Raw genomic sequence first — 23,793 nt, 5'->3', positions numbered from 1 at the left:
AAATTAAAAGCAGAAAACCAAACAACACAAGAATTGTTTAGAAATGTGTAACCTTTCTTTTGCTACACAGAAAATACAAGATGCAGTTCACAAGACATACATCAGGACATAAACAACATCAAGGAATCAACAGAATACACAATTTTCATAGTACGACAATAAATAAAGGCACACACACCACCATCCAGAAACAAGAGCACAGATTCAAGTCTATGGTATGTCAGAGACATTTGTCTTTTAGATTAGGTGACAGTTCCTAGAATAACAAGGTCCTTAAATAGGACCTCATATCTTCCTGTAATGAATAAGTTATATGATTGTACAGCTATGCATTCTCTTTATCCTGAGGGTATTTAGGTATCTTGGAGAGAAAAATCCTATAAATAGCATAGAATAAACATAAATACCTGCTTTCTTTCCAACCACTGGGACTGTCACTGGAGTAGTAACAGCTGGTGCTGGTTCTGCTGCTGGTTTTGGAGATTTTAGAGCTGTAGAAAAAAAAATAGGACTTCTCATATATTTGTTTTAATAAATAATTTTAATTATGATGTTCTTTAGATTGTATGAAAGTCCAGTCTTAGTAATACTAGAGACATTTGTTTAATGTTCTTCTAGCCAGAGATCTCTGAATGGAAAATACTAGACACACAAGAAAAGCTGCACCGGTATTCATGACTAAAGAATTCTTACCTACTGCAGGTTTAGGTTCAGGCCCAGGAAGTGGGATAGCTGCTTGCTTAGGTTCTGGCATTTCAAACACAATTACAAATAGGTTAATTTACATGTTTTGTAATCCCATTGAACATTAAAGTTAGAAGCATAAATACAGAGAGAGTTAATCTAAGACAGAATTTATTGTTTTATATTCTATTTAGCCAGAAAGCAAGAAATTAACTTGAGATAAACACTTGTAAAGCAAAATATAATGGAAAAAAGATGAATTTTTCAAGCACTGAAGAATTGAAGACAACAAGAAATCCAGAAGAATGCAAAGTGGTTAATCATGACACAATAGTCATGGACAGACTGGGTGATAATAATGCATTAGGTTAATATAGCATGATATTCCTCAACGAATATAATTTAGTTGCTGCAATAAGGAAAAAGAGCATCACATGTTTGTACCTTTAGGTGGTTCAGGCACATGTTTCTCCTCTTTTTTTATGACGGGTATCTCAGTTTTCTTCTTAGGAACTTCTGGGACTTTAAAAAATTATTTTTATTTTGTAGGATATATTGAAACACCTTGAATCCCCAAATACTATCATCTCCAATGTATTTAAAAGTTTTCATTCTTTTTAGATGTAAATAGTTTCAGATGCTCATAAAGTTTAGGAATATGTATTTTAAGAGTGAGATTTGAATAAATTAGGAACACTAAATGGGCAAAAATTTGCAAAATGCTTGGATTAACTGTTTCACTGTAGTTATATTTTTATCAGTATTATAAAATATTTGTAAAGATCTCTTCTATACACAGTGAAGATTGAGAAACAATCCCAAAATGCAGAATTCAGACCCAAATGTAGATGTCAAATTTGGTTGTGCTTTCAGCAAAGCTTTAATTTACACAATGAGGTTAATGCAGGCGATCTTTTAAAATCTCACTTTTATTCCTGAATTTCAGAGAATACTACTTAAAAGTAGGATTATTTTTTTAAATTATAATTTACCAGATAAATTTGAATGTAATCTAGTACCTTCAGGTTTCTTAATTTTTTCTACTGGTGTCGGTACTGGCTTAACTTCTGGTTTAGGTTCTTTTTCTGGTTTAGGTTCTTCCTCTTCTGATTTCTTTTTAAGAACTTTAAAAGGAAAGAAATTTCAGTTTTTAAAGCACAGGTGAACAAAAGAATAAGACAGTGAACAAGACAAAAGATTAAAAATATATCAACAATCATGAAGAAACAGGAATGTAAGATATATAGTTCGATATAAATGGAAGACTTTGTGTAGCTATTCAAGATATTCTTCTGAAAGCCTTTTAAAATTTGAAGTTGTCTAGAGCAAAAAGATGCTTTTATTAACAGCAGTCCATCTGAGACGAAATATGTCAATGTTAACTGTCCATGATAGAATAAAATTTATTATATCTTAGCTAATATTTCTAATCATATTTAAATGATGACTCATTATACATAATTATGCATTAATAACTGCAGTTACAGATGATTTTCAGGGACAAAATGCAGGATTATGGATTAAACTCCTATTGACCTCTGTGAGAGAACAAGACTGAATCTTCAAGTGTTATGTTTGCAGAGCTCAAATTTATATAATGCCTGTTTTTCATTTTACTTATTTCACTTATTTTTGTCCTGTCAGATATCCATCTATCTGGATATCTAATGAGACTGTCATCTTAAAAACTGAATACCTATATTTTATTATGTTGCCTGAAATTTGAAAGTCAGCTGCAAGGTACATAGACATGAATCATCCTGATGTGGCATTTCAAAGAGAATTGGAATTAGTACTTCCTTTTTCTAAGCAATAATTAAGCATGAAGAAGGCTCCAGACTTTGCAGGAAAGGGGACTGATGTCCAATAGTACCATGGGGTTCTGCAATCCATGCAGTACTTCTAAGAAAACCATAAAAGAGAATACGGATGCTACATATGTGACTTTGATAACACTTACACTGTCACTGGAAAATATTTAGGGGTCCAGAAGCTGAAGGCAGTGGAAAACTATCAACTCTAGTATAAAATTTACAGAGATTAGGAAAACAGAAGAGAATTATAAGGAACCAGATTTTCAGTGTTCTTCTGCTCTGTTTTCACCACAGATCTTTTGGAACTGGAAGATTTTCAGGATATGCCCACTTCATCCCTGCAACTATAAATGCTTTCTCCAAGAAACAGGTATCAGGTACTACTTTGTTCATGTAATTTTCCATACCAAACACATAAAACAATGTTACTTAGGGGAATATACTGAACAATGTCAATATGCTGGGTTTTTTAAAACAGAGCCAAGTTACTGTACCTCTTTTCAAAACAACTTCTTCTTTTGGTGGAGGAGCAACTTCAGGAACTACTCTGCGAGGTTTCTTTACAAGTCCAGGCACTTGAAAGAATATTATGCCAGATTTTATTATGCATTCATAGCAGCAGTAAGAGCTAACCAACAACTAACCATTCCAAACACACAAATCAAATGCTGGTCCACTACTGATTATTAAAAGTAAAAGGTAAAACTGCTGAGATTGAAGTTGACAGTTTTAACACTTCTTCTACATTGTTTACATACAGTTGTCTTTTAGGCTTATGCAGAAGAGGAAATTTTCATACAAATAAAAAAAAGAGAAGTATGGGTTGACAAAACTATAACAGTTATGTACTCAGAGAGTTATCATAGTAGCATTTTTATTTCCTTTTCCTCTTTCATTACTGGGTTATGTTACATTATCTATTAATCTGAATTATCTGTGATGTTCATAAGGATCCAGTTAGTTTAATTCCTAAACTTGGAATAGCATTAAGAAAAGATGTTCACTGCTTAGCTGCTTAGCTTGTCTTAAGCTACAGTACATATGAAAAATATAAGGGAGTACGTTTAAAGCAGCTTGCTCAATTCATTATTCATCTCCATGTCTGGAAAACATCCTCTCACAAAAATAAGTTACATTATAGGCAAATAATAAACTAAGTAGGTTTGAACAATGCTATATATATTTAAACAGTATGTTATTTTTTATTTCTCCCTAAGCAGAGAATCAAAGTGAGCATCTACACAAGTGACAAAACTTCTTATAAAATCTCTCTCACCCTTCTGTGATTCTGCCTCTTGCATCTCATAAATTGCATGATGGAAGACTGAAGTGGACATTAATATAACATGAACATACACGTCCAAGCTGGAGAGTCCACTGTTGAGCATAATCTAACATAGACAGCTTTTTGATATTTCTGAGCAAATGAAAGAAGATGATACCGAGAACTACAACTTCGGGCTCAGGAGAGGCTTAATTTAAGTTAGATTCTTATATTAGCTAGGTACCTTTAGCAGGTGGGGGTTCCAGTTTGGGAGGCTCACCAGGTTTTGCAGTCACAACTTTCTTCCTTAATTCAGGAGCTTTAAAGAAAATTATTTGAAATTTACCACACACATCATTAGATTCAAAAAAGAAAAGAACTTTCTAAAAGATGCAAACAACTGCTTAGTACTACTGATGTAATAAAAAGACAAGAGCTACAAAGCTAAGATTCTGGCTGATTAACTGTTTGGAAGAAGTCAGATGATCTGTAAGAAGCACAGTTGATCTGAAACCCATGTTCATATAGTAACACCAGCAAATTATTTCTGGGGATTCTTTTCATTTTTAAGAACATGTTAAAGATAGAAGAATTGTGTTAAAGATAGAAGAATGTGTTAACTTGGTTAAGATTTATTTTTTTTTTTCCTCATAACTGTTGAAAAGAACCCATGTAAACTGACTTGGCATAATACTGGTAAAAAAAATTGTAAGGGACTGAGCATTAGTAAGGCGCACCGTTAGAGCCATAGTAAATTAGAAAAGAAAAAAAAAAAAGGCCCAAATTGCTATGTTTAAAAGCATGCTTTTCAAGATTCATCAGTATAATTTAAAAGGATTATATGTTTGATTTCCCACTGTTAATTGTGACTTCAGAGATTATACCTTTAAGTAGTTCTTTTGCCAATTTAATATCTTCTGTTGGTGGTGGAAGATGTTGTGGTTTTCGCTTTTCAGGGATCTTCTTCTCAGGTTCCGGTGCTTTAAATAACGTTAGGTAGATTTAGTATAAATTTACTACCCCAGTAGTTATGTGAAGAGTAATGTACAAATGGAAATATGGTAATTTTCCACTTTCAATGAAGCCAGTGCAAAAATCTCATTGAATTAAATGGGAGTATGAAAGAGCCTAAGGCTATTGCTTTGTAGCATGCACACAATACAAATATCCAAGCTGACTTAAAAAGAATGTTAATAACATGAGAACAAATGTAGCAAACCAAATGATGGGAAGACTATTGTTGACAAGAAACAAAAAGTGAAAGCTTTTAAAATATATGTATGTTGTACTTAGAATTAAGAGATCAGAACTCATTTCCAAAACATAATAACACAGGAAGAATTACACAGAGACGTACAATGTACAGGTACATGTGCAGAGAGTGACAGAGCAAGAAAAAACTGCACAGTAATGAAAGAAAGGTGTCTGGCAGCCTCTAAGTAGGTACTTTATATACCTTCAACTGGTAAAGCTTCTTCTACTTCTGCAACTGGAATTTCTTCTGCTTCTTCAGGCTCAATCTCCTTTATGATTTCGTATTCTTTAAAGAATATTGACAACTGGTGTAAGTTTCCAAAGATAAGATTGTTTCACATGAACAATTATGTAGATATCACTAAAAAGAAAGCTAATCCAATAGACACAGACAAATACACATGAGGGTAAGTAATCACTCAGCATCTGTTACCTCAGCAGTTAATGCAAGCTTTTGAAAAACTACTCTTTTTCTCTGTAAGAATGAATCAGGGTTGTGTGAAGGATAGTATTTTTTAGGTATACAATATAAACTAAACATTAAATTTGTGGATGATGTAACTGGAAAGAATAAAACCTTCAATGCTCTCAATTCATTTAGGATTATAATAGCAATATAAATACTAGGTTTTAAGAGACTCAAATTTAGTGAGAATTGATTATTATCTTAAAGAGAGACAGACTTTGCTAGGAATACCCTGTGTAGGAGCATAAGTCACTTGAAAATATTTAGTTTTGAAAGTGTTATTTTGCTTCCAAATATGAAAATGTAACAGTAAATACAAGAAACATAGACTAGTATCATCCAAAATATGAAGTGAACAATTTACAGACATTACAATGGGGAAAAAAAAGACATCTATTTTAAAGCTTATGTTTGGAAGAACAGGCCAAAGGATTGTCCTTACAGTAATAGCTATGATGGTATATACCTTCACTTGGTAGTGGTTCAGGTATTTTAGGGACAGCAACAGGTACTTTCTCCTCTGGGACAGGTTTCTTGGGCACCTCAGGCACTTTAAAAAATATTAATTCCTTTTATTTACATGCATATAAATGTACATATGAAACATAAAAAAGACAAAGACACTTAGCACACAGAAAATCACAGTAACAATGTCCACAACCATGACAGACTATGCTCCAAACAGTCTTTCCCAAGGTAGTCTACATACAACTGATACATTTTATAGACTCAGTTATGAACAAAGAAAATAGAAAACATTTCTTCTCAGGAGATGCCTCCTGGCAATATATACCTTTGGTTGCAGGAGGCTCTGGTTTTCTAAATTCTGGCTTTTTAGGTGTGGTAAGGGGCAGTTTCTCTTCTGGGACAGTTGTCTCTGGCACTCCAGGTGCTTTAAAGATATTAGTAGATTTTCATTTTTGTGAACATTAAGATACATATCTATGTACAATAGTAAAAAGTGCAATGAATAAAAAGAGTAAGGCATTCAAAACATGAAGAACAAAATGTTAAGTGACAGATTATTCCCTCAGATACCTAAGCACTGCATACATCAGTGAAAGAAGGGAAAAATTATTCAGAGAATAGAGAAAAGGAGAAGCTCAGTCACTGATGTATGTACCTTTAATTGAAGGAAGTTTATGTTTTTTAAGAACAGGCACAGGCTCTGGTATTTTTGGCACAGCCACAGGCTCTGGTTTCTTTGGCACAGCCACAGGCTTCTTTGGCACAGCCACAGGCTTCTTGGGCACAGCCACTGGCTTCTTGGGCACAGCCACAGGCTCTGGGGGAACGATCACTGGCACCTCCTCTTCGTGCTCTTCCTCCTCAGCCACCTCGGGCACTTTAAAGACATTAGTTCCTTTTACTTGACCAAGCTCAAGGCCAGGCACATACAGACACAACATGACCCAATGCCGCTCTCACCCCTCCCCACAGAGTGCAGAGGGGCAAAGGGCACTCAGTGCTGCAGCAACCCGGAGGGCACGGCAGGCTCTTTCAGAACACCACTGTGTACCTTGAGCTGGAGGAGCTTCTGGCTCTCCAGGCTCAGCAACTGGTGCCGCCTCTTCTGGTGCTTCCTCCTCCTCTTCCTCTTCCGGGACCTCTGCCGCGGGCATCTCAGGCACTTCAAAGATATTAGTGCGTTTCATTTTACATTGGTGAAAACACGTGCCAAGCAGGAACAAAACCCAGGGCAACACAGACACACAACTTCACAACGGCCAGCTCAAAACCTCACACACACGTGCAGCACCGATTACCCGGCGTGCACAGCCTTGAGCGTCTCAGTTTGGAAACAGAGACAGGCCAAGAGAGGGTAGGACAACGCTTAAGAGAAGATGATTAAGTATCTTTGTTAAGTTATCCGTGAAGACAGGTACCTCTGGGTGCTGGAACCTCTGGTGCTTTGGCAATGGCCACGGGTACTTTTTCCTCGCGAGTAGCCTTCCTGGGCACCTCAGGTGCTTCAAAGATATTAGTAACCGTCAGTTTCATACAATAAACAGGAAGATGAACAATGAAATGTAAACTAGAGATGCATTCATGAAAGTAGCCAAACTGGTCTCACGGTATTGACCCGTGCCTCTCTCACTCACTGAGTCACATACGCACAAAACCGCACACGGGCACAGGCACAAGCACGAGCACAAGCACAGAGTGGTGATGTCAGGTAGGTTCTGTGAGAAAACCGTTGGCTATGTTGAGCTACAGCTCGAGGGTGAGGTGTGAATTAGGGTACCCCGCTCTGTACTCAGGAGCCTTCCTCGCCCTGGGGAGGAGAGAGTGTCATTCTCAGCCCCGCTGTGACCTGACTCTTCCCCGGGAGCAACCTCAGCGCATATCTCATCTGTTGCCATTCCGCGTAAATCTGCCAGTGTTTTGCATGCAGCAGTGTGGGCAGTGACAGGGTGAGGAACCCGGTATTTCACCTTTGTCCCTGTTTCTGTCCTTCTCCATTTCCATTCTTTGTTTATGCTTTTCTTTTTATTGGCTTATTTTCTTGTCCTGAGTAGCGCTCTCGCCTCAATTTTCATTTCACTGTGGCAACTTCCACAGCCCGTATGGTTCACCAGATTTTATAGCCATTTCTTTTTCATTATCTACTCAATATTACCAGCATTTTCTTTAAACGCTTGATATGCTGTCACTTCTTCTTACTGCCCTCATACGTGCGTTTCTGAGTGAAAACTGGTTTTTCCTTTTGAAAAACTCATGTCTATCATATACACTAACTGAGACTGTCAAAAGAATCGTGGAGACATTCACTGTGTCAATTTAAGATAACGTAATTGGTCAGCAATCTGAAAAAACTTATGATCAAGTTTTAAAATACGGCATTTCAGTATCTGCTGATTCAGAGTATGAAAACAAATCCATAAATTCAAAATATCATTTGGGTTGCTTATGCAAAACCCTAGATAGTTGAATTCCTAACCGATACATAGCACACAACGTAGACATTTCAGGTAATCGCAAATGGACAGCGTAACAGACATCAGAAGTAACACGTAGGACAGTAAGAAACAGCCTCATTCAGGCTGATGCACAGGGCAACAGGTACCTCGAACTGGTCCAGGTTCTGGCTTTTTTGGCACAGCTACAGGCAAGGGCTCTTCCAGAACACCTTTCTTGGGCGCCTTGAGCACTTCAAAGATATTAGTATATTTTAGTTTTGTGGGCACTACAGATGTATAAGAAACAATAAGACAATCAATAATACACGCACGCAGTCTTCTTTGAGAAAGCGCTGTCATTACCTTCAGTCATCAGTTATGCTTTGCTTCAAGCACATGGAATGGTCGGGGTATCAGTTACGTCACACAGGAGATGGGAATTCTGTGTGTTTACTTTCTGTTTCTGAGTCAAGGTGGAAATGTAGAAAACCTATGACCTCTTTCTAACAGCTGATTAGAGACTTATTTATGGAATCCCTCTGTATTTGAGCACCAGTCACGTATCTTTCATGACTCTGTGTTCTGTCCTGGTTTTGGCAGTCACTGTTGTCTTTTTCTTGTCACTTGGATATTATCACTATTTTTATCCTTCTAGTTGACTTCACCTTTCTGTTTCTGTTTTTGTATGCTTCTCTTTTTTAGCTTTGCACATTCTTTCCTGTAACAGCTCTGGCTTCCATTCTAATCACTAGATGCTGCTTATTACTATTTCCTGCTAAACTAATTTAAAAGATTTAAATCCTTAAACATCATCACTGTGAGGTGGCAGTTCACTTGAGGAATGTCATTGTATTTCAGGTGGAGAGAATCTGGTATCAGAAGGAATGTTTACTTTTCTGCCCAGTGCTCTGGACTTTCTAAAGGACATGAAATGGTGCAGCACTGCATCAATCTATGGTGTGTACAGTTTTAGAGTATCGTAATTAATTTTTTAGTATTTCAGTTATAAAGTTTCTCATTGTGATTAATCTGAGAAAATAAATGCCTCTTACAAGGTTCATTGAATTAGGCATTCACAGGAATTTTACAGCTCTTTGGTGCTATTCATATCATGTAACATCTTTGCAAATCACAGAGTGGACAATGTTGACATATGACCAAAATACAGGCAAATTATAATTAACAGTTTAAAGAAAAGATTCTGCTCCATGATGCTACCCATGGTAACACAGGCACATACAGCTATTTGTAATTCTTTTTCTCTATGTACAGAAACTGCTACTCTGTGCTGAAACCTTCACTTTCTGCTTATTTTGTCCTTTCTCACAGAATCATAGAATCATTTGGGTTGGAAAAGACCTTTAAGATCATTGAGTCCAACCATAAACCTTATATTGCCAAGTCCCACTAAACCATGTACTAAACCATCCCTAGTAATAATGTGAACAACAGTTTATGCATTCATTCTCTTGCTAGCATCCATAAAGTTCTGGCATTTCTCGGTAAACAGAAGTTCATCATACCTGCTTGATTTATTGCTATCACTTAAGAAATTAGATCTTACCTCCTGAACTTTTTGAATATGCCAAAAAAAGCATACAACAAAAGTTTGGATGGTTTTAGTTGAGGAAACATTTGATGCCCCTGCACAGCAATTCATATTTGGTACATCTCTGACATTTTAGATATCAGAGTATACAGTGAAAGATCAATTTAAAATGAGATTAATTTTAAAAAAAACACAGCCCTTCCTTAGGATGATAATCACAGTGGCATGTACCTTTAGCAAGTGGAGCTCCTGGTTTTTTAGGTACAGTAATGGGCACTTTCTCCTCTGGTACAGTCCTCTCAGGCATCTCAGGCACTTCAAAGATATTAGTGCATTTAATTTTACAGTTACAATACAACTGAATATAAGTACAGAGACTGAAACACAGAGGACAACAGAAATGTTCTGAAGCAACAATTTGGCACGCACTCATACTCTGTGATTTGTTTAGCAAGCATCATTTAAAATCTCAGATTCTAAATGACAGACAGAACAAAAGAGGTTAAGATAATACTTAAGAGAAGAAGGTTAGGTATGTTTATCATGTATTCATGTTAACATGTACCTCTGGCTGATGGAGGTTGTGGTTTTTCAGGAACAGCTACAGGAATTTTCTCTTCTGGGACAGCCTTTTCGGGCGTTGCAGGCTCTTTAAAGATATTAGTATCTTTTAGTTATGTATATTAAGCTTTAAAACGAACAGTGAAACATAGTATACTCAAGAGAAGGAAAAGAGATCCTGTTCAGAAGAGATACCTTTAGACTGTGGAGCAGCTTGCTTTTTAAGTATAGCAACACTCTCTTGCTTTTTGGCCAGCTCGGATGGTGGTGGTTCCTCAGGTGCCCAAACAGGCTCTGGTTCTTTGGGTGCCACTTCAGGCTTTGGTTTTTGAAGTGCTGCAGAAGGCGCTAGTTTTCGGGGTGCTAAAATTGGTTCTGGTTCCTCAGGCACCACAGCAGGTTCTGGCTTGCAGGGTGCCACAACAGGCTTTGATTTTCTCGACACTGCAATAGGCATTGATTTTTGGAAACCTGCAACAAACTCTGTTTCTTCAGGTGCTACAACAAGCTCTGTTTTTTGGAGTGGTACAAAAGGTTTTGTTTTGGGGGGCAACACAACGTGCTCTGATTTTTGGGTTGATGCAACTGTCTCTGATTCCTCAGGTGCCACAGTGAGCTCAGTTTCCTCAGGGGCCATGAACGGCTCTGGTTTTGGGGGCTCCACAACAGGCTTTTGTTTGGAGGGCATCACACCATGCTTTAGCTTTTGGGGTGGCACATCAAGCTTGGGTTCCTCAGGTATCACAACAAACTCTTGTTTCTCAGGCACAACAACATGCTCTGGTTTTCGGAGTTCCGTAACAGGCTTTTGCTTTGGGGGCACCACACCATGCTTTAGTTTTTGGGGTGCCCCATCAGGCTTGGGTTCCTCAGGTACCACAACATACTCTGGTTTCTCAGGCATCACAACACGCTCTGGTTTTTGGGATGCCACAACAGCTTCTGGTTTTTGGGGTGCCCAAACAATCTCAGGCTCCTCAGATGCCACAACAGGCTCTAGTTTTTGGGGTGCTACAACAGGCTTTTGTTTTCGGGCCACGCTAGCAGGTTCCGGTTCTGGAGGTTCTGCCTCTTGAGGCTTTGGTTTTGGGGGTCCTGCAATGGGCTTTGGTTTTCGGGAAACTGGAACAGGTACTTTCTTTCCTGGGAAAGTTGTCTTGGCCACTTTATGTACATAAAAGATATTAGTTCTAAATTTAACAACTGCACTGACAATCACACCAAATTTAAGTGAATCATAACACATAAAACCACAATTGTAATGAAAACATTAAAAACATATCAGGTATCGATCATTTATGTTGGCCTTTTTAATGATGAATATATCGCATTTTGGCTTTTCTCCCTTTTCTCTCAAATGTACACACCCACCACCCTCCCCCCTGCACCAAGCCTCATGCCCCCATATGCAAGTGCACATGTGCACTGATAGTATAACTGAAAATGTAAGTAAAATCCATGATAATTATAAACAGAATGGACAGGACAAAAGATATTAATAACATTGCAGGTAATAAGCTGAAGATTCTTTCAAGAATTAGCAGTGATGGCATCTAGTTTTTCTTGGTGGAACTTCTGGTATTTCAATTACATTGATATCTTCTGCTCTTAGCTACTAGAATAGGTACTTTTTTTTCTTCTATATTATCACTTTAAAGGTATTTGTTGTGGGTTTTTTTCATGAACCCAAGTGGGTTAAATAGTAAGAATAATCCAAAACAGTAAGAAGAATTGAAGTATAAAATACAGGCAGTTCAGACATCCAAGATTTGTCACTATTCTTCAAAAAGACCCACGTATGCATGTTTCACACACATATGCAGATATGTAGAGCAAGTGTAATTTAGAATCTCAGAAAAGAGAAGGCCTGGAAAACCACAGTGTTAAAGAAAAGAGAAAAAAAATATTGCTTTTGTTATTTTATTAATGTTGAGATTTACCTTTCTCTGGTAGAGGTTCTGGTTCTTCAGGTGCAGCCTCTGGTTCTGGGACAACCACAGGTTCTGGTTCTTTAGGCACAACCTCAGGTTCTGGTATTTTATGCACAGGTATTTTCTTTTCTGGAGCAACTTTCTTTGGCACCTCAGGTTCTTTAAAGATATTTATTTGTTTTACTTTCAGGAATTTGAAGAATAGGAATTAAAAAGATGACAATAGCTCCAAGGTGAAAATTATCAAACAACACCAGAACCTCCCCCCCAACTTTATAAATAATCTCTGGGTTTTTCATATTGCTTGATGCACACCATTAATAGCCACTGTTGCTTACTAGGAGCTATTCACAAGTGAAGAAGACAACACAATCTGTAACATTTATAGATATTAGAATATAAAAAAAGAGGATGACACAAACTTAAAAAAAAAATAATATTTAGAGAAACAAATTAACATTTCTGTGCAATTTTATCAGTATTGAACATGTACCTTTAGGTGGTGGAATTTCTGGTTTTTTAGGAACTTCAATATGTACTTTTTCTTCAGAAACCACTTTCTTGGGCACCTCAGGCACTTTAAAGAAAGTAATTAATTTTATTTGTTTGAAATTCAAACATATGTCTGCAGCATTAAGACACTAAGAAAAAGTAAAACTTGGACATCAGAAGCATCTGTGGTTTTGGATGTGAATATCAATTTTTATTTGCCTACAGAAAATTCTCTCTGATGTCTCATTGAGGTACAGATGCATAAACTACAATTTAAACAAAAAAAATATTTTATAGAACATTTAGAGTAAAAGTAATTTACCAATATGTTAAAATGGTACCTTAGACAATGAAAGATTTTTCTTTCACTACTTGTGTACAGCAGTTACCTTTAGTTGGTGGAGGTTCTGGTTTCTTTGGTACTTTAACTGAAACCTCTTCTGGGACCACTTTCTTTGGTACCTCAGGCACTTGAAAAATATTAATAACTTTTACTATAAGAATTTCATAAACAACATTAAAGCATAACAGAAGAATACTATTAGTGAGAACACTAATCACCAATATCTATTTTTTTTCACACAACACATTTGTTCACTTGAAAAACCTTTGACAACAGAAGAAAATTCTAACAGAGGTCTTGGGTACTGTCTTCTCTAGTGTTAAAACAATAAAAAAGTGATGGTTTTGATTCCGTTAATTTTGTCATAGTGCCTTTAGCTGATGGAACTACTGTTTTTTTAGGCTCCACAACTGGTATTTTCTCATCTGGGACATTCTTGCGCACTTCTGGCACTTTAATAATTATGATAATACTAAGAATTTAAAGAAATTTAAATAGCATTACAGTGGAAAAAGAAACAAACAAAAGGACACCAGGTAACATCAATTAAACGTAATACCCTTTACCAAATAGACATTTTGCTCTCAATCTTGATTGAGTCATTTGAGAGGAGTAAAGAGGCTGCTCCCAAAAAATGAAATAAAAAAATCACAATTTATGAGATAGAAAGGTGGAGAAATACTATCAAAAAGGTCTTATCAAAGTGAGACAGATTATTGGCATGCTTTTATTAATGACAAGTACCTTTAGCTGGTGGTACTTCTGGCTTTTTAGGCACAGCAACTTTGATTTTCTCTTCTACAACTACTTTCTTGGGTGCTTCAGGCACTTTAAGGAAAGAGATTATTTTCAGTTATACAAAATTTTACAGCTATGTTCAAAGCTTTTCAGTAGAAATTGCAAAGTAGGGAGGTTCTTAATGAGGCCATTGATTTGACACGTTTATTGACTTAAGTTTCTTTTATGTCCTTGTAAAGTCTGAGGAAACACCTCTGAGTCTTTTGGACTTTCTTCTTCTACATTACATTATTTTTCCATTTTATTCAACCACCTCCTGAATCTCCATTTGACTAAGGCTGCCATTGTCCATTCTGTATTCCTTGTCACTTTCTTCTGTGCACAATGACTGCTTGGTATCAATTTTTCATCTATGCATGGGGGGGTGGGGTGGTGGTGGTGGTGTTTCTCCTGTGTTAGATATCTGTATCACTTATTCTATACTTTGAAATTATTAAATTCTCTTTTGGGGCTATTTTTTCACTGTCAGTTGGGAGAATTTCAGATCACAGAAGCCCTGTTTCCTCTTTAAGATTTCTGTTGTGGTTCTCAAGTATCAGTCTCATCTCCACCCAGCCACAACAGTATTTCTAACACACTGGTACAATGATTACAGCTATGATTCAAAAAGATGAATTTTCAGAACAGTAGCATATATAGAACTGTGGGCACAGAAAATAAAAGTAATAGGACAACACAAACAATCAAAAAACTAATGTGCACAATCAAGGCAGAGGGTTTTTTCTCTTCCAAATTGTAGTTATCTGTAGAGCAACATACCTTTGGCTGGTGTTGGTTCTGGTTTTTTAGGCACAGCAATGGGTACTTTCTCTTCTGGAATTTTCTTGGGCACCTCTGGCACTTTAAAAAAACCAGCATTCATTTTTGTTATATTTAAGGCATTTAAAAATATATAAATTATTAAGAAGAGTCTCACAAGAAGCATATGAGAAAGATCAGATATAAAATAGATATGTCATCCAAAAAAATCTTGTATACTATTACATACTACTAGGATTTTTTTATAAATGACAAATAAAGGGTAATTTTTTTCTTTTACTGTAAACCCTACTGCCCAAGACAAAGAGAAATCTCCTCAGAGAGTCACCATTATTGACATACAACCTTTAGGTGGTGTTACTCTTGGCTTTTTAGGTACAGCAACATTTACTTTCTCTTTTAAGACAGATTTCTTAGGTACTTTGGACACTTTAAAGATATTAGTGTACTTTTAAGAATTACAAAAATAAAACATGCAATACAGAGAAATAACACAAAACAGGTAGATGTATACGGATACTCTGACAACAGTTACATGTCCTGAAAAGCCTCTGTGGTTCTATCCCTCTGGCAAATAAGTTTGAAGTGACTTTGCTGAGGATCTTTTGTCATGCAGTGGTGACATGCCCCACATACTGCTAGTTCAGACAGACTTCTAAAATATATGAATGAATTGTTACAACTGGTTTCTCTGCCTAATGCTATTTCCATTCAAAATTAAATCAATTGATCTCTAAGTTTAACATGAGCAATGTGAAAGAGTAAGTGTATATACTTCTTGCTTGAGTATTGATAGAATTTCTGAGGCTGTTTACAGTACCTATAAACACCCATGAAGTTAAAATGTTTGTTCTGTAGATCTCACTGCATGTTGACTCAGCTAGAGTTTTTGTTATTTTTAGTCTCTTTGACTAGTTTCTGATATAATTTTTGTGCCGTCACAATGGATTACTCTTGGGTAGAAGAAACAAACTCAATTAATTTTTAATTACTTGACAACAACAAAACAAGGGGCAGAAGAAACTTGGAAGAAAAAGGAGAAGGAAAGTATATGTTGACGTATACCTTTGGCAGGTGGTGCTTCTGGCTTTTTAGGCAGAGGGACAGGTTTCTCTTCAGGAACAATTTTCTTGGGCAATTCAGGCACTTGAAAGATATTTACTGATTTTAATTTTAATTTTATGACTTAAAGACAAGTTGAGAAACAGGAAAAGGGACATATACAACATAAATGCCACAAATCTGACACAAGTCGACCATGACTTATTAAATCAGAAACAATGTAAGAAACAGAAAAGATGTTATCAGCAAAAGACTTCAGTTCTATTAGGCTATCAAAGTACCTTAGAGAATAGAAAGACAAGTCATTAAAAAATCCCATTTGTAATGTAAGTAAGGTACTAAAAGAATGAACACAAATATTAATTACATTGAACAAGAACTAAACCGTGAGCATGAATAATTTAATTTTCTTGGAGTTCATGATTTTGCAAACTGCAGGAAGAGATGATGAAGAAGATGTATACCTCTAGGTGCTGGAGCCTCCTCTTTTCTATAAACAGTAGAAATTTCTTCTTCTATGTGCATCTCCTCATAAACTTCATGTACTTGAAAGATATTAGTTTAAATACTTAAATTAACTTAGAATATCTTCAGAAAACAAGACAATGTGAAAGATAAAGAACAAATAGAATCAAATATTCAAGCTTATCTTAAGATACACAGGTCTATTTTATATCAACTCTCAAAATTAGGATTCTTTGAAATGAGGGAAGAAAAAAATCTCATACTCTACCCTGATCTGACCTCTGCAACTTGCCAGAAGAAAGATGTGTGATATGTCCTAAACTGAGCTACTTCAACTGAGTGCAAAGAGATAGGCTCTGTCTATCTAAGCTCTATAACTTTTTTTTCTTTTTTTCTTTTTTTTTTTCATTTCCCCTACCCTGGACTGATCTCAAGTAGTAGGGTCACGTGCAATTGTTTCTTTTTCACATAAAGCTAATTTTCCCCTTAACAACAATTACAGGTTATATAATTTTTATTTTCTTTCAATTAATTTTATACTGTTGCAGCTAACCAAAGCTGCTAACTAAACTCTAGTTTATGGTAGACAGAATGTGCTCAAAATAGTTGAAGATTTATATATGAAAAAAATATTTTTTATCCTTCAAATCCCACTCAAAATTTCTTGTACCTTTAAGGTGTGAAGCTTCTTCTTTAGGTAGAGCAGGAGGTATTTTTTCTTTGCGAACAGCTTTCTTTGGTACTTCAGGAACTTAAAAAATATGGGTTTATTTTAGAAATTTGCACTGGGAAATAAGTAGTACAGTTTTGTAAAACAATAAAAATTTCTACTAGAACAATATGAAAATATATGGTATTAACCTGTGAATACAACTCAACAACTTCACTTTCTGGAGTTCACTGTTTTTCTAACTCCTAGCACTTACAGGTCTGAATTTGCTCTTCTCTGAAAAGATAGTAGTTAGGCTCTTTTTTTTCTTATCAAACAATCTTAAGGAATTTTGGAAATTTTAAAAGTTTTTATTATTTTTTAATTTCAAAATTACCAATAAAAGCAAGGCAAAACTCCAGTGCTTAACTAAATAACTAAATTAACTAAATATTATGTTTCATACATCTATAGAGTTCTTCAGCTCTGGAATTTTATTACAAAACTATGTTTCTATGAAGAAATTTTTGTGGCTTTGTATTTTGTCCTCATTTAAAGTCTTACTTTAATCTTGAATTTATTAAAGTCCCTGACATGACTGCAAAGAGTGCTTCTGTAAACAATCTTCTGTCGCAACCTTCTAGATTTTTTTTTTTAATATATTGTCAGAGAAAGTATTTTGGGAAATAGAACATAAGACAAGAAGTCAAAAAAATATAAGGCTAATCGCTGGCCCTGCTATGAATTTCCTGTCTACTAAATTTCTTTGTAATTTTCTAATTTTGTCTTTTTAAACTTTAAATTCTTGATGCAGAATGTATCAATCTGTTTGAGCAGCTGCTAACACAAAACAAATATAAGAACATATATAAAAAGTTCCTTGAATTTGTTTTCCTGAAAGATTAATTATTCTGTCTTAATAACTGTTCATTAGTTTAACATATGAAGAAAGATGCTGAAATATTTTTTCAATTCTTTGTAAATGGTTACAAAATGATTATGTTTTTAGTGTCTGATTTCCCTGCATGCATGTTCTTTTTCTAAGATAAAACCAGACAAACCAACAGACAAAATTTACTCTGGCAACAAGGGATCAAATGGAAGAAAACAGCATGTATAGCAGCTGGTCGTGTTGTTCAAGAAAAACAAGCATGTTGGGTTTCTCACTTGGTACTTCACTTTTGAAAGAGGCTAGAGAAAATCCATTTGGAGGTCATGTACCTTTAGCTGGAGGAGCTTCTTCTGTAGGTACAGCAACAGGTATTTTCTTCAGTGGGACAGTTTTCTTTGTTACTGCAGGTACTTCAAAGATATTACATTTTTTAAAGAACATTACAATATACAAAATGTAGGTAACAAAGAAGCAATGACAGACACATAGCATCTAAGGAAATGTTAGAATGAACACATTAAATAACAGATTAGCACATGGGTAGAATGATGAAGGTGAGTAACTAATTTGTAGGGAACGTGTTGATTTATAGATTGCTTGAATAATAGGTGTACCTTTAGCTGCTGGAGCTTCTGGTTCACTAGGAATAATAACAGGGACTTTTTCTTCTGTTGGAACTTCTCCGTAAACTTCAGGCTCTTTAAAGATATTAGTTTATTTTACATATTTTAATATTATTTACAAGACAAGATTAGAAAGACAGCTTATAATGCAAAAATGCAGACATGTATATGGACAAAGAGCTGTTTAAACATAAATTATTTAAGTATCTCATTTCAGCCTAATCATTTACCTACTATTGCTAGAAATGACCATTCCCAAATAGTAAAATACAAGGTTACAGAAATAGTTAATTTTGTTTTCTAGTTACTTATTTCTGTGTATTAGATAGAAATTGTAACTGAATTTCATGTCCTCATCTGGCATTAACCACCTATATCCCAGCTCAAAAATTAATTGTTACTCAGGATGGCTCTTAAACCAGTGTCTACTTAAGTTCATTTCTTTGGTCAAATGTGGCTAAAGTGCTTTCCTGGACCAGAAACTTAGTTTCTCTCTTATTTATGTTTCTTTCTCCCATTATTAGAGAAGAAAAGAACACTTTAAAAATGCTAAATTATAACCAAATTTGGGGGGAGAGAGGGTCTCAAAGACATGGATGGAAGTTGCTTTTAAATAATTAAAAAAATAATTGAAAATGTCTCATATTTTACAGAACAATCTAGAACATGAATGGATATACTCTCTGCAATTTATTGCTTGGTAGAGGTGTCACTGATGTACCTTCATACAAAGGAGGTTCCTCTTCTCTAGGAATAACGGTGGGTACTTTATCTTCAAGGACAGCTCTCTTATGAAACTCAGGAACTTCAAAGATATTAATTAGCTTTCTTTTAGTAACCTCAAAATAATTTTCAACTTTTAAAATTCAATATAAATAAATAAACCCAGAAAACTAAGTTCTCTTAAGGTCCCAAATACTGTGCCTTTTTGAGAATGAAATATAGAGTTCTACACGTCTTGTTGGAACAATTCATTATGTGAAGAAATTTATAGTTTCTGCTCTCAAACAGCATAAGCCATTTCTTTTCCCACTGTATCATCATGTTTTTCCTTCTGATATGTGTAACAGCTTTAATGGTTTTATCTTACTAACTGTTGCCTTATTACTTCCCCACCAGTGTCATGACCAATGTGTTGGTTTCAAGCCCCCTGTTTAAACTAAATTCACAACTATATTACAAATATAAAAGCACTGACGGTTTACATACTGGTAGCATAAGTAGTGATACCTCCTCAGCATGTTTTCTTTCATAAATCAATGTATTTACTCTTTAGCACATACATAACACATATCTGAAATGTTTACCTCAGAGTTTTCAATTTATCACTGGGTGCTGAATCTGCACTTAGAGACTAGAGACTATTGCCAGGGTGTAAAGAACATGAGGATCATTTTAGAAGATGTTATTTGGGAAAAACAACACAAATATTTCCTTTCCATAAAATGTTATATCAAAGGTTCCTTTACCTTTCATTGGTGGAACTATTTCAGGTGTATGTGTAGGTTTCTTTTCTTCAGGGACAGTTCTTTTGAGAACAGCTGGCCCTTTAAGATATAATTTACTTTTAGGGCTTTCAAAGTTTTTTGAAAGAGGTTAGAAAGAAGAGCAAACATAACAAGGAAGATTCATGAAACAACAAAGGATTACATACTTCCTGAAAGAACATCTATGTTAATTTTGAAGATTAGACAGAAGAATAACATTAAAAAAATATTCTTGAAAGATGATCATACATTTGGGTGGTGGAATCTCCTTCTTTCTTAGAAGAAATAAAAAATATTCTTTCTTTCTGAATTGCTTTCATGTGTAGCTTAATGACAGAACACACATTTTTTTAAAGTGACTCTCACATATTTTCAACGAATTACTTGAAACCAACAGGCAAAAAAGACTCAATCACAAACATTTGAAAAAAAAAACACCACACTGTGGGGACATAAAACTTCTCAACAAATAGTGAAGACAAAAGACTGAAATAAGAGTTCATGATTCATGAGGACAATGCAGATGAAGTATACCTTTAGCTGGTGGAGTCACTTCCTTTTTAGGAGCAGCAGGTAGTACTTTTTCTTTTGGAACAGGTTTCTTTGGCACCGCTGGCACTTTAAAGACATTGGTAGTTTTTTAAGAACTTTTGCAGTATTAATATTATGTAAGAATAAAAGTTAAACAAAAGGCAAACAATGCAAAGAGAAAATCTAGAAAACTACAAAATACAGTGTCCTCAGTTGCTATTGAGTGGTGACCTTGCAGGCCACCCATCCAGACTATTTTGCTTGACTTCACATAGCTCGAGTCTTCAGTATTCACTGAATGAAAAACACTGCTCTTGTTGGATGATTTTTTGACTAGTATAAGCCTTAGCAATTAGGTTTCATGAACGATCAGCTCTAATTAATACCAGCTGGGAATATGGTAAGGTTTTAATTTTCTATCAACTAACTCCCAGTCTTTATGCAAAAACAGACCCCTTTCCCACTGATTTCATTCTAATAATTTTTATGAGAAACAGCTATAAAAGATAGCACAAAATGAATTTCTGGCAAATTAAGTGCTCTGAACAGAAAATTACAGAGCTCCAGACTGGTACAGAAACTCTACTAGCATCCACTGACAACTGCTATTCATGACACTTATCTTTTGTAGAGCCCAATACAGAGGACACCTGTTAAGATTGTATGCACACCAGCACATGATTAGGTAGAAGAAGGTCCTGGGTTTTTAGGATTCTGTAGAAAACTAGTTTCACTGATATGGTGCTATAGCTCAACAGACTTTTATTAATTTATTCATCTGCTTGTTTTCAATGATTAGCTACAAAATGTCACTTAAATTAAATCTTGAAGGTCCTGCCTGCACTTCCTTTGTCCTCAGAAGATAATTAGTCTCAGTTTTGATTTGTTAAAGAAATATTTTTTTGGTAACTTAATCCCTGTCTTTGACTGTACTGTGAAAGAAAGTTAAGGGTCTAGCAGTCAGATCAGAATAGGTAAATTAATGGATTTGGGGATTCAGAGACTTTGGGCAGAAGGCTATGTTTTTGTATTTATCTAATAGCTAATGTACCTTTTGCTGGCGGAGCTTCTTTTTTAGCAACAGGAACAGGTACTTTTTCTTCCAGCAGGGGTCTTTTAGGCACCTCAGGCACTTTAAAAAATATTTCATTATGGATTTTAAGTTATTTATGGGGAATTACCACAGATACAAAGACAGCAAGCAGAGAAATCACTCATTTGTAGAGTAACCATTTCATCAATTATGCAGAGACAAGTGAGCAACCACTCGTCTCAGAGTTCTTGAACAATGAAAGCTAAGGAATATCAGTGTACATCTTTCTGGTACATTTTAGATGCCCTTTCTGTTTAGCATGAGGGATCCTATGATCGTAAATTTAAATTATGACAAGGAAGGTTCTAAAAGAGTTTTAACATCTCTGTAACTCACAGGAGCTGAACTGGGCAAAAGAAACTAATATTGACACATAAAAATATCTGATACATGTTGAAGCTGAACTGCATCAGAAAATTATCATTTACTTTGCTTGTGTCATATCTACACTAGTTCACTCTTCAGCAGTCAGATGGGGAGTCCTCCCATTCCACTTTGAAGGGAAGAATTCCTTAGGAAGGAGTAGGAGAGAAACAATCTTTGAATGGATTTATCATTACCGGCAACAGACACACATAGGACTACAAATGGGGAAAAATATAAATAAACACCCTAAGGAGGCTTAAGCAGTAGCTGGGAACTCAACAAACTATAAGAATGAAGAAAACATGACTTGATGTACCTATAGCTGGTTGGATTTCGTAAACCTCCTCATATTTTTCATAGATCTCTTCCTTCTCCTTTAACTCATACTTTTCATAGACATCTTCTTTCTCCTCAGCCTCCTCTTCATATTCCTGTTCCTGAATCTCCTTATATTTTTCAGGTTCTTCGGGTTCCTCATATGCCTCAATTTCTTCAGTTTCCTGAACCTTCTCAAACTCTTCAATACTTTCGTATGTCTCGTACTTCTCATACTCTTCATATGCATACTCATACTTCTCCACTACAGGAGCAGGGACTTTTTCTTTCCGGGCAAGTTTCTTGGATACTTCAGGCACTTTAGAAACAGTATTATTGTTATTACCTTACAATGATTTAAGTTCTTTTTTTTTTACAGTTAGTCAAGACGATCCACATAAACCAGAAAAGGTACATGATAACCACAAGCATAAGTTACATTAAAATATAAGAACATGCTCCTGAAACAGTATATATATTACAAAGGATTTTAGGAATGAGGAGGAAAAACAAATATTTGGGAGGAATAAGAAGAAATACATCTGTACCTTTAGTTGGTGTTGGTTCTTTGGGTTTAGGCAAAACAGTTGGCACTTTCTCTTCTGCAACAGCTCTTTTACGCACCTCAGGGACTTTAAAGATATGGAATTTCTTTTAGGAATTTTTTTTTAAAAAACACCTTAAAGCAGTATAAGTAAAAAAGTACACGAAACAGAGCTTTATGGTTCTACAATGCGAACATTGATAATGAAGAGTTTTAACATCAATTCAAGCAGAAATCTCATACAACAAAGACAAAAGGTAGAAAGAAGAAGGTCAAGAGTATTTTTAGCACAAATATTAATTATAATCAGGAGTACATATACCTTTTGTAGCTGGAACCTCCACTTTTTCAGGGGGGGCAACAGGTACCTTCTCTTCAGGAGCAACCTTTTTAGGCGTCTTGGATACTTTAAAGATAGGACCTAACTTCAGTGTTATATTGCACAGTTTTTAAATAGACACAAACCCAGAAGCTTACAAGCAGCAGAACAGAAACTTACATACAAACAAATAGTATAGTGACAAATATAATATGAGACAGACATACTAAAATGTTCCTTGCTAAACTCAACTTGTATGAAGAATGTTATCTATTAATGATATTAGCATTTACAAACTGCAGTACCTTTGGCTGGTGGAGCTGGCACCTTTTTAGGAAGAGGTTCTTCCTCTTTAGGAACAGGTTTCTTAGGCATCTCGGGCACTTTAAAGACATTATTTTATTTTAAGAATGTCATCCACCAGTAGTATGAGAAAGACAACAGAAAACATACAAACAGACACAATGAAATAATAACTGATCTGCAGAATATATTTTAAATATTTTAAAGATGAAACAGAAATAAGAACGAACCACACTTTATATCCATAGGCAGAGTTCTTGAACAAGTTATATCATTTCAGAACTTATTTTTCACTAGGAATTTGACAGGCACTCTAAGACATCAATACA

The 23,793-nt window shown here is 35.5% G+C and overlaps 1 protein-coding gene across 1 annotated transcript in view; it reads right to left on the bottom strand.

Annotated features, from left to right (window-relative positions):
• The window catches only part of TTN (titin), a 239,280-nt gene that overhangs the window by 105,148 nt on the left and 110,339 nt on the right, over positions 1-23,793 (bottom strand). Inside the window, exons 140-173 of the mRNA XM_049802399.1 lie at positions 23,467-23,544; positions 22,847-22,930; positions 22,300-22,617; positions 21,576-21,656; positions 20,528-20,611; positions 19,976-20,053; positions 19,228-19,362; positions 18,498-18,581; positions 18,213-18,293; positions 17,013-17,093; positions 16,342-16,422; positions 15,881-16,000; positions 15,161-15,244; positions 14,816-14,896; positions 14,003-14,086; positions 13,305-13,409; positions 12,917-13,000; positions 12,433-12,582; positions 10,688-11,656; positions 10,497-10,580; positions 10,163-10,246; positions 8,550-8,669; positions 7,369-7,452; positions 7,002-7,112; positions 6,606-6,827; positions 6,276-6,374; positions 5,219-5,302; positions 4,647-4,742; positions 4,007-4,081; positions 2,993-3,073; positions 1,704-1,808; positions 1,129-1,206; positions 694-747; positions 408-491 (exon numbers count right to left, since the gene is read on the bottom strand). Of these exons, the coding sequence (XP_049658356.1) occupies positions 408-491; positions 694-747; positions 1,129-1,206; positions 1,704-1,808; positions 2,993-3,073; positions 4,007-4,081; positions 4,647-4,742; positions 5,219-5,302; positions 6,276-6,374; positions 6,606-6,827; positions 7,002-7,112; positions 7,369-7,452; positions 8,550-8,669; positions 10,163-10,246; positions 10,497-10,580; positions 10,688-11,656; positions 12,433-12,582; positions 12,917-13,000; positions 13,305-13,409; positions 14,003-14,086; positions 14,816-14,896; positions 15,161-15,244; positions 15,881-16,000; positions 16,342-16,422; positions 17,013-17,093; positions 18,213-18,293; positions 18,498-18,581; positions 19,228-19,362; positions 19,976-20,053; positions 20,528-20,611; positions 21,576-21,656; positions 22,300-22,617; positions 22,847-22,930; positions 23,467-23,544 (4,323 nt within the window). The remainder of the gene's footprint in view (positions 1-407; positions 492-693; positions 748-1,128; positions 1,207-1,703; positions 1,809-2,992; positions 3,074-4,006; positions 4,082-4,646; positions 4,743-5,218; positions 5,303-6,275; positions 6,375-6,605; positions 6,828-7,001; positions 7,113-7,368; positions 7,453-8,549; positions 8,670-10,162; positions 10,247-10,496; positions 10,581-10,687; positions 11,657-12,432; positions 12,583-12,916; positions 13,001-13,304; positions 13,410-14,002; positions 14,087-14,815; positions 14,897-15,160; positions 15,245-15,880; positions 16,001-16,341; positions 16,423-17,012; positions 17,094-18,212; positions 18,294-18,497; positions 18,582-19,227; positions 19,363-19,975; positions 20,054-20,527; positions 20,612-21,575; positions 21,657-22,299; positions 22,618-22,846; positions 22,931-23,466; positions 23,545-23,793) is intronic.

This window comes from Accipiter gentilis, chromosome 1 (genome assembly GCF_929443795.1).
Source record: "Accipiter gentilis chromosome 1, bAccGen1.1, whole genome shotgun sequence".
In the NCBI taxonomy this organism is placed as follows: domain Eukaryota; kingdom Metazoa; phylum Chordata; class Aves; order Accipitriformes; family Accipitridae; genus Astur; species Astur gentilis.
The sequence above is the reverse complement of the archived record's forward strand: the minus strand, read 5'-3'. Positions and strand labels throughout refer to the sequence as shown.